The sequence below is a fragment of the Saccopteryx bilineata genome, chromosome 9, assembly GCF_036850765.1.
Source record: "Saccopteryx bilineata isolate mSacBil1 chromosome 9, mSacBil1_pri_phased_curated, whole genome shotgun sequence".
In the NCBI taxonomy this organism is placed as follows: domain Eukaryota; kingdom Metazoa; phylum Chordata; class Mammalia; order Chiroptera; family Emballonuridae; genus Saccopteryx; species Saccopteryx bilineata.
The window spans coordinates 252,831-264,846 of NC_089498.1; the positions used below are offsets into that span (position 1 = coordinate 252,831).

The window sequence follows — 12,016 nt, forward strand, 5'->3', positions numbered from 1 at the left end:
TTTTAAAGGCTTCACTGAGACACTTGGAAGCCTGACGGTCTCGTGCCGTCTGGGGCTTACATAGCCTGGGAAGTCTGTGACTTCTAAGTGGTGGGCTCTTACCAGGAGCTTGTCCAGAAGCACTTAGTCAGGGGTGGTTTTTGATGGACGGAGATGACATGCTGATGTCTGTTTTCTCTCCATGCTCTGGCATCAGTCGCACTTGAAGCCTTGGCTGCTGGCGTGCAGGAGGAGTCCTCAGCACACAAGGCAGTGCAGTGCTGGTACGTTCTCAGGGGTCCCGGGGTTGGTTCCCAATAGGTGAGAAGTTCTAGGTATTTTGGGCACTCCGAAATACTGACAGGTGATGTGTGAGCACACTTGCTCTGCTATTGTGTTGGTGTCAGGAGAGATTACAGGAAGAGTTGCTGAGTTTGAGCCCTGTGTGTGCCAGACGCTCAGTGCAAGGCTTGGCATAACCCTGCTGTCTGATTCCCATCTCACAGAAGGGGACCCTGAGGCTTTGCAATGTTGGCAGTGTGCTGGGCCAGGTCCCTGATTGTGGGCCCTCCATCCCAATGTGGTTCTTTTTTTTTTTTTTTTGTATTTTTCTGAAGTTGGAAACGGGGAGGCAGGCAGACAGACTCCCGCATGCACCCGACTGGGAACCACCCAGCATGCCCACCAGGGGGCGATGCTCTGCCCATCTGGGGTGTCGCTCTGCTGCGACCAGAGCCATTCCAGCGCCCAAGGCAGAGGCCATGGAGCCATCCTCAGCGCCCAGGCCAACCCTGCTCCAGTGGAGCCTCAGCTGTGGGAGGTGAAGAGAGAGAGAGAGAGGAAGGAGATGGGGAGGGATGGAGAAGCAGATGGGTGCTTCTCCTGTGTGCCCTGGCCGGGAATCGAACCTGGGACTCCTGCACGCCAGGCTGATGCTCTACCACTGAGCCAACTGGCCAGGGCCTCCAATGTGGTTCTTGCTGATCTGTCTGACCTTTCCTCTGTTTTGCCCGACGGGTGCTGCTGTTGCCTTCTTGTGGTTTTCTCTTGTTGAGACTACATGTCCTGGATTCTCTTTCAAGGCTGTGGCACGGTGGCCCGGCAGAGAATTACAGGGTTGTGAAAAGGGCAAGCCTGTGAGCCTCTGAGCTGGGCACCAGGGCCTCACAGTCCAGGGCCGCTTTGCTGGACAGAAATGCCTTTGCCGAGTTGTTTGTGTGCATGGCAACGACGCATCAGTCAGCTGGCAGGGTGACGTTTGGAACCTGGCAGGCTGCCTGACCTGTGGTGGCGCAGTGGATAAAGCGTCGACCTGGAAATGCTGAGGTCACCGGTTCAAAACCCTGGCTTGCCTGGTCAAGGCACATATGGGAGTTGATGCTTCCAGCTCCTCCCCCCTGTCTCTCTCTCCTCTCTGTCTCTCTCTCTCCTCTCTAAAATGAATAAATAAAAGTAAAAAAAAAAATAAAAAAAAAGAAAAAAAAAAAAAAGGAACCTGGCAGGCTTCTCCTTTCCTGAGATCCTCTTTCTGCTCCGTTTGCAGGTTCAGTGGATTCAGTGGACACACGTTCCGCAGTATAATTTCAACAGAGTCTCCAAAGAGGTTTTTCAGGCACACGCTGATGCAGATACTCACTCACCAGCCTGTGCTGAAAGGTGGGTCCAGGGCCCAGTGTGTTTGGGTACCATTGGCCTCCCTTGACAGGAGCGTAGGCCCCATGGTGATGCTCTCTGGCACTTTGAGGTCATGGAGGACACTTGATCACAAAGTAACGTTCTCAAAAGCTTAGAATTAAAGACAGGTAGAAAGAAAAACTCATCCTTCTTGTCACCAAAACAGAAATATCTTTAATACGAAATCTTTCATATGGATTTTTCTAAGTAGTTTTTTTTTTTTGTACTTTTGTTTTTTGTTTTTTTTTACAGAAACAGTCAGAGAGAGGGATAGACAGACAGGAACGGAGAGAGATGAGACGCAACAATTATTAGTTTTTCATTGCGGCACCTTAGTTGTTCATTGATTGCTTTCTCATATGTACCTTGACCATGGGCCTTCAGCAGACTGAGTAACCCTTTGCTCAATCAAGCCAGCCACCTAGGGTCCAAGCTGGTGAGCTTTGCTCAAACCAGATGAGCCCGCGCTCAAGCTGGCGCGCTCGGGGTCTCGAACCTGGGTCCTCCGCATCCCAGTTCGATGCTCTATCCACTGCGCTATCACCTGGTCAGGCTCTCAGTAGTTTTTTGAAAACAGAACCTTCAAAATTCTAAGGTTCTGTTTTAATGTCATGTTTCTTTTTTCTTTTTTTTAAGCAAGAGGGATAGACAGGCAGGAAGGGAGAGATGAGAAGCATCAGCTCGTAGTTGCGACACCTTAGTTGTTCATTGGTTGCTTTCTCACGTGCCTTGACGGGGGACTCCAGCTGGGCCAGCAATCTTGGGCTTAAGCCAGCGACCATGGGATCATGTCGATGATCCCACACTCAAGCTGGAGACCTCAGGGTTTCGAACCTGGTACCTCAGTGTCCCAAGTTGATGCTCTATCCACTGTGCCACCACTGGTCAGGCAGAGCAGCTGTTTATGACTACTGACTTGAGTTTTCTTGTCTGTTCTCGTGGCAAAGTCTCTGATGCTGTTCAAATGCAGAAGGAGTGGAGCTTCGCGAGGACCCACCCTCTGCTCACCGGCCTGTACCGCAGGGTGAGTTGTGGGGCCAGGCGTAAGGGGCCATCAAGATCTTCCACAGAGCTTGTGGTTCCAGTCCTTGTGGAGTGAGCCTGAACTCTGAAAGCCGTCAGCCAGTACTGACGACTGCAGAGAGGAGACAGAAGTGTCCCATTTCAACTTTGTGTCATGTTCTGCAGGAAGTGGGAGTGTGAGATCCCGCTTCTGCCCAGCAGTGGTTTGGTCTGACAGCCCAGGGTGCTTTGTTTCAGCTCTTTGTACTCCTGAGTCCAGAGGAGCTGATCGCCCACTTACAGGAAGTTCTGGAGATGCACGAGGTGAACTGGCAGCACGTGCTGTCCTGTGTGTCCACACTGGTGATCTGCTTCTCTGGAGCACAGCGGCTGGTAACTGGTGCGCTTTTATGGGTGTCCTGGTGTGTGTGTGTGTGTGTGTGTGTGTGTGTGTGTGTGTGTGAGAGAGAGAGAGAGAGAGAGAGAGAGAGCGACACACACACACACACACACACACACACACACACACGTACTGTTGTAGGCAAAACCCTAGCACCTGGGTGAGCCCATGGGCAGAACCTCAGTGAGGACGGAAGGCGCCCTCTGTCCTGGGGACTGTGCCCTCTTTTGCTCTGCCTGCTGCTCACGTGGTTGCCGTTTGTCTCATCAGTTTCCAGTCCCTAGAGATTGGCGTTGGGCACGCGAGACAGAACCGGAACTGCTGCTCCGCTGCAGCACACACACATTTTATTTCTCCTGGTCGCTTTCACCTAGATTGGGTGGCCCGCTTGCTGGCCCGTGCGTTCGAGAGCTTCGACCTGGACAGCATGGTCACCGTGTTCCTGGTTGTGCGTCAGGCTGCGCTGGAGGGTCCCTCCGTGTTCCTGTCCTATGCAGACTGGTTCCAGGTGTGTTACCTTTGCTGACCAGCTGGTGTTCCCAGGAAGTAGTTGGAATGTCCCCCAACTTGCCGTTGTAAGAGTTCTGGGGTCAGCTCTGCAGAGACGACACCAAACAAACCCATACGCACCGTGGCTGCCCACCCAGGGCCTGGCCCCTTCCCGGGTTGCCCCCTCACCAGCCTTATCTGTCAGGAAGAAGTAGAAGCATGAGGCCGCTGCCTTTGCAGAATGTGGTGACCGACCGTTTTCTCGTCAGTCCAAGAAGGTGCTTTTCAGGGGCTTCCTGGGGTCTTTGTTTCCTGCCTGCAGAGACCAGGTTTCTTAGGGCCCTGGGAGAGTGCCATGCCTGGGGCAAGGAACATCTCTTGGACATCGGCTCAGGAGCTTCGGCACGTCTAAGCCTGTGATTCTGTAGAAGCCTAGTGTGCCTGTCCACGGAGTGCTCACCTGCCTGCAGTTCCCAAGGGTGGCCCTTGGCAGGGCCTGCGGGAGCCTGGCTGCTCTGTCTGGTGTGTGGGCAGAGGACAGGTCTTGTGGTCTTTCTCCACTGTTTTATCTGCTGGTGTTCCTTCTGTGACTTGTGCCCCCAGGTCCAGGCCGTTGGCCCAGGACCTCTCAGGAATGTGCATGGGGTCGATGGCAGTGTCCTCGGGACGCTGAGGGACTGTCCCCAGAGCCCCCAGCACTTCCCTGTGTTTGCTTGTCTGCATGTGCTGAGAGCTCTGCCGGGTGTGATTCTGTCACGACCAGGTGTCCCCAGCCCTGCGTGGCTCAGTTCTCAGGGCAGCACAGGGCATTGGGGAAGGCTGCACTGCTGTGTCAGCATTCTCTGGGGCTTTTTGTTTTTGTTTTTTTTTTAATATCAATTTTATTGTTCCACTTATTTATGCATTCATTGGTTTATTCTTTTTTTTTTTTCAGAGACAGAGAGTCAGAGAAAGGAATAGACAGAGACAGAAAGACAGGAACGGAGAGAAATGAGAAGCATCAATCATTAGTTTTTCATTGCGCGTTGCAACACCTTAGTTGTTCATTGATTGCTTTCTCATATGTGCCTTGACCATGGGCCTTCAGCAGACCGAGTAACCCCTTGCTGGAGCCAGTGACCTTGGGTTCAAGCTGGTGGGATCTTGCTCAAACCAGATGAGCCCACACTCAAGCTGGTGACCTCGGGGTCTCGAACCTGGGTCCTCTGCATCCCAGTCCAACACTCTATCCACTGTGCCACTGCCTGGTCAGGCTCAGGGTTCTCTGTTTTTCTTTGTTTGTTTTGTTTTGTGGAGTTTTCTTTCCATCTTTTCAAGTCAACTTTACTGGGGTATAATGTATATAAAGTGTACCCAGTTTCAGTGAATGGTTGGATGTATTTGACATTTATGCATATGTTCAATGTTTGAAGTTCTGTTTTCATCTTTTTCAAGAATCCACATAATTAGACCACTGTGGTGGCAAATTTGAGCCTCTGGGGTTGGGAATATAATTCTTTGCTCCTCATGATATGTACTTGGATATAATTTTCCTAATAATGAAAAGAGCTGCCTTTTTTTTTTTTTTTTTTCCTGAAGCTGGAAACGGGGAGAGACAGTCAGACAGACTCCCACATGCGCCCGACCGGGATCCACCCGGCACGCCCACTAGGGGGCGATGCTCTGCCCATCTGGGGCGTCGCTCTGCCACAGTCAGAGCCATTCTAGCGCCTGAGGCAGAGGCCACAGAGCCATCCTCAGCGCCCGGGCAAACTTTGCTCCAATGGAGCCTTGGCTGCGGGAGGGGAAGAGAGAGACAGAGAGGAAGGGGGGGGGTGGAGAAGCAAATGGGCGCTTCTCCTATGTGCCCTGGCCGGGAATCGAACCCGGGTCCCCCGCATGCCAGGCTGACGCTCTACCGCTGAGCCAACCGGCCAGGGCCAAGAGCTGCTTTTTTTCTGGAATGATACTAAATACTTCTATTACCCCAGTCTGGGGGTATGCGTGTTATTTTACATAAAATCTCAGTGAACTATGGCTCTGAGGTGGTGGTTCACTTCTATGCCCATTTTCATTGTAGCATTGAGGCTCCTTCTCGATTGAGTGGGTGTTGCCAAGTCTCGAGACCATTCTGTGTAAACCAGTTAAATGGAGAAAAGTGACCCGCTGGCCTTGGGGAGCATAAGGTGGGAGCAGAATGGCAGTGTGGGGGTCCCGTTTTTATCTAATGGCCTCTGCATCTGTCCACCCCACTGAGGTGTTCAAGAATCAAATTCTCGTTGGGAAAGAGTTGCCGCTGGTCTCGTGGTGATTAAATAGTGACCACAGCGTTTGAGGGCTCTGCCAGCCTGGCTGTGGCAGCAGGCCTGGCTGCAGGACCGGCTGCAGGACCTGGGTTGTGTGGGGTGACGTGTCTGGTTCTCCTTGCTTGCTGGCAGTCCTTGTTGGCAGGGCCAACATTTATTAACCCCACAAAAGCCCTGGCTAGGGTACCTTAGTTGGTTGGAGCACTGTCCCTATACACCAAGGTTGCAGGTTTGATCCCCAGTAGGGGCACCTGCAGGAATCGACCATTGGAATGCATGGATAGATGGGACGGCAGATTGGTGTTTCTTTCTCTCTCTCACAATAAATAGAATCTCCCCCCTAGAAAAATTTCCCTTCCCCCAGTCACCCCAGGTGTTCTCGGTTTCTGGAAGGTCTGCTTGTTTTGCTGTGATCAGGGCTCTGACCTGAGGGATGCCGCCTCTTCTGTGGTGATCCTGTTCATGCAGACAAGTGTGGAAGTTGTGCTCACAGCTGTTGAAGTGGTTTTGTTGGGTGGAGGGAGTATGCTTGCCAAGGAGAGTTAGGCAGTGAGTGACTTGTGCCTCTGACGTTCGTAGGACGTCATAGTGACTGTTTCAGCCCACTTCTTCAGTCAATCCCTGTGACATTCAGAAATTGTGTGAACCAGGGCTTTGGTTTCTTTTCCAGCAGCAGTTTTGTTTTTGAGGTACTGTGTTGACAGGTCCCGGTGTGGACAGAGGGGCATCACTGCCCATGCCTCGTGCCCATCTCCTTCCAGACCTCCTTTGGGAGCACAAGGAGTCACCACTGCAGCAGCAAGAAGGCGCTGGTCTTCCTCTTCAAGTTTCTGTCCGACCTTGTGCCCTTTGAGGCCCCCCGGTACCTGCAGGTGAGAAGCTAGCTGCCACACTTGGGCTCATGTCCTCCTCAGTCCAAGGATGTACTTCTGAGCAGGTGCCGGTTAAACGATGCAAATCGACAACAGGGATGTTGGGGTGCACTTGGTGAAAGGCCCGAAACCAGCCCCTGTCCGTCCCTGGGTAGTGGCCTTGTAGGACACAGCCACCGCCCTCCCGTGAGGCAACTCGAGAGCTGGCGCAGGAGAATGACCCCACTTCTGTTGTTCAGGGTGACACGTCTTCACACTAAAGACTCATCTAGAAGGCTGTGCCCTGAACTGCTAGTGGCCATTAACTTCTAGGCGTGAGAAATCATTTTTATAGGAAGTCTGTATTAATCTCATGATTAAAAGATGCCCTTTCTGTAAGTCTTCCTTTTTATTTGAGAGAGGTGTGCAGAGGAGCTCCTGAGGGTCAACGGCCGAGGGCCCAGTGCTGCCACAGGACCCTTGCCTGCCCCCTTCTGAAGGCGCCCCTGTGGATGCATGTGGGGACCCTCACCCTGGATTCGTCCTTCCCACCTTCTGCTTTTGCCAACCTGGTCTTTGGCTAGTTTTCTGACTGCTGTCCTCAGTGCAGACATCTCCCTGGCAGTCAGGAACAGCTGACAGGCTGATGTCCTGCTATGTTGTTGGCTATAGGTGCACATTCTCCACCCGCCCCTCGTCCCGAGCAAGTACCGCTCCCTGCTCACGGATTACATCTCTCTGGCCAAGACGCGGCTGACTGACCTGAAGGTGAGTGCTGGCCTCCCTCCACCTTCCCCTGTAGCCACTGTGTCCATGTGGTCCTCACGTTCTCCTTCGTGTCTTGTCTTCAGGTTTCTATGGAAAACATGGGGCTGTATGAGGATCTGTCTTCAGCCGGAGACGTCACAGAGGTAACTCACCTCGGTGCTGCTGCCTTGGGGGTGCTCTGTGCTCACCAGGCACAGTCTTATTTCCTGGGACTGAGTTTAGCGCTTGAGCCTTTTCTGTGTGGGACCTGGTGTCTGGTGCAGTTGGAACCTGACAGTGACACCAAGGAGCTTGTTCTGTAATAGCCACACTGTTCAGAGCAGGAGCGGGTGGTCACTGTGTGTGGGAAGGGTTGCCTCTTAGGAGAGCTTCATCCACATGGGTTTGAGTGTAAGAATGGTCTGTAAAAACAGAGAGGAGGGTTAACTGCATGCATCTAAACCAAATGTCACATGGTCATATAGTATGTGTGTTTTTTAAGGCCGTTTTATTAAAGAGTTGTGAATTGCTGGAGAGCATTACAGATGCTGTTAAAGTGACTGTTTTAAGTACTTAATGCATTTCTCTTTTAAGGTTTATTGCTGTACTTCTTCCAAATGTCAAAATTTAGTCTTCCTTCTCACCGGAAAATCTTTAGTTGGAGACTTTTCCTGTCCTTGAGGGGCAGCAGAGAGGAACGGCAGGAAGGACACCTGCAGACAGAGGGTGGCGGTGGCTTCCCAGCAGGGCCCTGCGTCCACTGGGCTGCTCACTGGTCTGACTTGCTAAGGGCAGAGAGAAAGCCGCTGATGCCTCTGCGTGGTTCTGAATGTCCCCCTGTGCCGTGCATCAAGCTCGGTCCCTTTTACCTGAAAATGACAAGTCTCTTAAATCTTGTGTTCTTTTTTCTTCCTCCCTGCATGGAGTCAGCCCCACAGCCAGGCCTCCCAGGATGTGGAGAAGGCCATCCAGGTGTTTGAACACACAGGGAAAATTCCCGTGGCTGTCATGGAGGCCAGGTAGGGTCGGGCTGTCCTTATCTGTTTTCAGAAACACATGCAGCAGGGTGGTCATTTGTAGGGAGACCCAGGAGTCCATGTGAATGTCCCAGTGATGGTCCTGAGGCTGACTGGCATAGAGTTCTGCTGTGATGTGCGGTTTCTTTAGAAAAGCATGCAACACCCGTGATCCAGCCAACTGGTGGGCTGAGTGGATTCCACAATGTTCAGAGGGACAATGGTTTTTATTAATGCTTTATTGGTGACCAGTATGAAGCCAATACAGGGAGTCGAATAGCAAAATTGTGTTGAATTTGGTACGATTCCAATACTTCTTAAATTCTGATTGCTACCACTGTGGGGCAGCTTTATTTAAGGTATTAATTCTGAGAAATGTCCCAGTTACTGGGATTTCTAGATCAGCTCCAAGGACAATGCTCACCTTGACCTGAAGTGGCTCTTGTGGCTTTGGATTAACCCAAATCCATAGTCACACAAGGGGTCAGAACAATGTCCAGATTCCCTAGGACACAAGTTGTCACCAGCACAGACGACCCTTTGCATGAACTAAGACTTATTTATTTATTTATTTTTTATTTCATTTTTTTAAGAGACAGAGAGAGAGTCAGAGAGAGGGATAGATAGGAATGCAGAGATGAGAAGCATCAATTAGTTTTTCGTTGTGGCACTTTAGTTGTTCATTGATTGCTTTCTCATATGTGCCTTGACTGTGGGGCTACAGCAGACCGAGTAACCCCTTGCTCAAGCCAGCGACCTTGGGTCCAAGCTGGTGAGCTTTGCTCAAACCAGAGGATCCTGTGCTCAAGCTGGCGACCTCGGGGCCTCAAACCTGGGCCCTCGACATTCCAGTCCTACGCTCTATCCACTGCACCACCGCCCGGTCAGGCTGCATGAACTAAGACTTAAAATGTGATAAAACATCATAGCCATGAAATGAGATGACCTATCTGGTGCTGCCCTCTGTGTGGAGACTTAGATTGTGTTGTGTCCACTGAGGTGTCCTGATGCTTCTCTTCTCTTCTCTTCTCTTCTCTTCTCTTCTCTTCTCTTCTCTTCTCTTCTCTGTTGCAGCATATTCAGGAGGCCCTACTATGTGTCTCACTTTCTGCCTGCCCTGCTCACGCCTCGAGTGGTCAGTATGCGTCTTCAGGAACTTGGGACAGAGGTGGCAGAGAGCAAGGACATCCCCGTCTGCATCTCACTGGAATCTCGTCTTTCCTCTCATAGCTCCCGAGCACCCCTGATTCCCGAGTGGTCTTGATCGAGTCCCTGAAGAGGTTTGCAAGGACATTGTTTCTAGTAGGGTTTTGACGATGCAGAGAACTCGGATCCTTTTGTAGGGATGTGTTTTATTTATAAATACTGGTTCAAAATTAGTTGGTTAAAATTTTTAAAAGAAGATTTTTATTAACACCACTTAACATCATTTTTCAACAAATGTTTAGGTGATGTGTAGGTTTGGGAGTTAAAGTGTTATTGGTACAAAATCATTGTGAAAGAAGAATTAATGCCAGCTTCGTTTTGGCATTTGCATAGTATAGCTTTTTAATTTTTTGACACTGTTTTCTAGTTTTTTCAAAGTTAAATATGGATGCAGAAAAAATCATATAGTTCTAATAAAATTTAAGAAAAACAGCCACCACCCACCCTTCCCTGCCACTTCTTTCTCTGTAGACAGCTATTTTCAACTCTTAGTTGATTTTTAAAATTTCTCTTTATATCTCTAAATAGGATTTTTATTTTGCTACTTATCACTTCTGTTTTAGGAAATATCAATTGATTTTCCAAGGACCTAGCTTTTTTCCATTAACATAATTAACTGTTTTTTATATAATAGTTTTAAAAAGCTCTACTCTTTGTTTCTTAGGGTATATAAATACTGTTCAGAGTTGACCGTTAGGAATCTGGTTGTTTTCCTCTTTCCTCTGGAGTTCCTAGTGGTCTTTGACTCACTTGTGCACGGCTTGGTCCCATCATAGCTGCCGTGTTTGCCTTGCCTCTCCCAGCACCGTCTTCTGTTCTCTCTGAATTTCTCCATTTCCTTTGATCTGTGTTGGTGTTTATTTTTAAGCTAAAGTCTTTCCAGTACCTGGTCGATAGGTGGTCCCCTCAGTTCCTGCTCGCAGGTTCTGTTCCCTGCCTCATTTGGGGTCCCCCGATGAGATCGCACTCGAGAGCACAGCTGTGCCCTCCTTCTGTGTGTGTCATTGTCATGGTTTGCGGCACTGGTGGGTCAGCTGCTCTCCCGCCTCATGGCTCTTGTCCTGCAGGCTGTGCGACTGTCCACACATCCCACACGTGCTGCTCCTCGTGGCTCCTCCTCTGAGGACGACTCCATGGCTCTCGTCCGTGGACTTGTCGCTGTGACCTGAGACAGTGCCAGCTGGGGGTCCTCACTTTGCAGATGCCCATAAGACTTTCTCTGTAATTCTTTGTAGTTTTAACCACATCTGGGTGATCTTGTTTGTATAATTCACTAAAAGTAATATGTTAACTTTTAAAATTTGGAAATTTTTGAAACTTGAAGGAGAGAGGTAAAAATCATTTTTAATCTGTGCCCAGTGGAACCACTGCTGGTGGCTGTGAACCAGTGAGGACGGTGGACACTGCAGTGGTTTTTCTAAAACGGTTGTAATGTACAACCGTGTAACTACAGCCACTGCGTCGCACACTTGTGTTCAGTGGTCGATTTTGGAACAGTAAGCTTGAGAATTAGCTCCTTATAGTTGACTTGATTTTTATGTTTTGTTTCGATCCAGAGCAGATAAAATCCCTCCATCTCTGTACTCCACCTACCGCCAAGCCTGCTCTGATGAGGAGAAGAAGTCAGCAAGTAAGGTTAACAGGTTCTCGGTCATGAGGTGTGTCAGTGACTCCTTGTTCAGTGCTGTCTCGGTAGGTTGTGCTGGCTCCGGCCAGAGCTCTGGATTTAGACTGCCCAACCTGCATCAGTCATGGGCCAGGAGGGCCGGGCGTGACACCATCGTCACAGCTCTGAGCCTGGAGGCCTGATGTTCCCCAAAGGGGTACATTCCTGACGTAGTGTGTGCCATACAGAATCCACTCTGCTGTCTCTGTGCCCCATTGGGGTGGGGTGGTTTCTCTTTCCTGTCCTTGCTCTTTCTTGTCAGGCTCTAAGTTCAGGAGATCCAGGCCTGTTGTCGGGACTGGTCTGTGACAGCTTTCTGACCATTTGGGTGGTTCTTCTGTGTGTGGGGGTGTCTTTCTGCTTCTGGGAACCGCCATGGACCGAGGTCCCTCTGAGGATGTAGAGGTGAGGTGTCTGTTCCTGATGCAGCTGGGCAGACGTGGAGGTGTGGTCCTGCCCACCTGTCCTGGCCACTAGCAGGGTGGCCTCTGCTGTGCCATCAGGCTGGCTTCCCAGAACTGTCAACGGAAGCAGCTTGTGTTTGCTGGTTTCAGCCCTCTGACATCTTCAGGGCCGGTTAGACTCCTGGGGTTCTGTTTGCTGGAACCCCTGAGCGGGTGATGGATGAGTGTCCCCAACCTCACACCTCTTAAGTGTAGTACTGAGAACAACAGCTGCACTGGGGGGTGTGGCCCTGGTCC

General features: G+C 50.5%; 1 protein-coding gene across 1 annotated transcript in view; it reads left to right on the forward strand.

Moving 5' to 3' along the window:
- The window catches only part of FANCA (FA complementation group A), a 43,363-nt gene that overhangs the window by 10,341 nt on the left and 21,006 nt on the right, over nucleotides 1-12,016 (forward strand). The window contains exons 10-21 of the mRNA XM_066242447.1: nucleotides 197-263; nucleotides 1,523-1,635; nucleotides 2,601-2,677; nucleotides 2,914-3,055; nucleotides 3,430-3,563; nucleotides 6,591-6,701; nucleotides 7,353-7,448; nucleotides 7,532-7,591; nucleotides 8,358-8,446; nucleotides 9,518-9,578; nucleotides 9,674-9,723; nucleotides 11,206-11,279. Of these exons, the coding sequence (XP_066098544.1) occupies nucleotides 197-263; nucleotides 1,523-1,635; nucleotides 2,601-2,677; nucleotides 2,914-3,055; nucleotides 3,430-3,563; nucleotides 6,591-6,701; nucleotides 7,353-7,448; nucleotides 7,532-7,591; nucleotides 8,358-8,446; nucleotides 9,518-9,578; nucleotides 9,674-9,723; nucleotides 11,206-11,279 (1,074 nt within the window). The remainder of the gene's footprint in view (nucleotides 1-196; nucleotides 264-1,522; nucleotides 1,636-2,600; nucleotides 2,678-2,913; nucleotides 3,056-3,429; nucleotides 3,564-6,590; nucleotides 6,702-7,352; nucleotides 7,449-7,531; nucleotides 7,592-8,357; nucleotides 8,447-9,517; nucleotides 9,579-9,673; nucleotides 9,724-11,205; nucleotides 11,280-12,016) is intronic.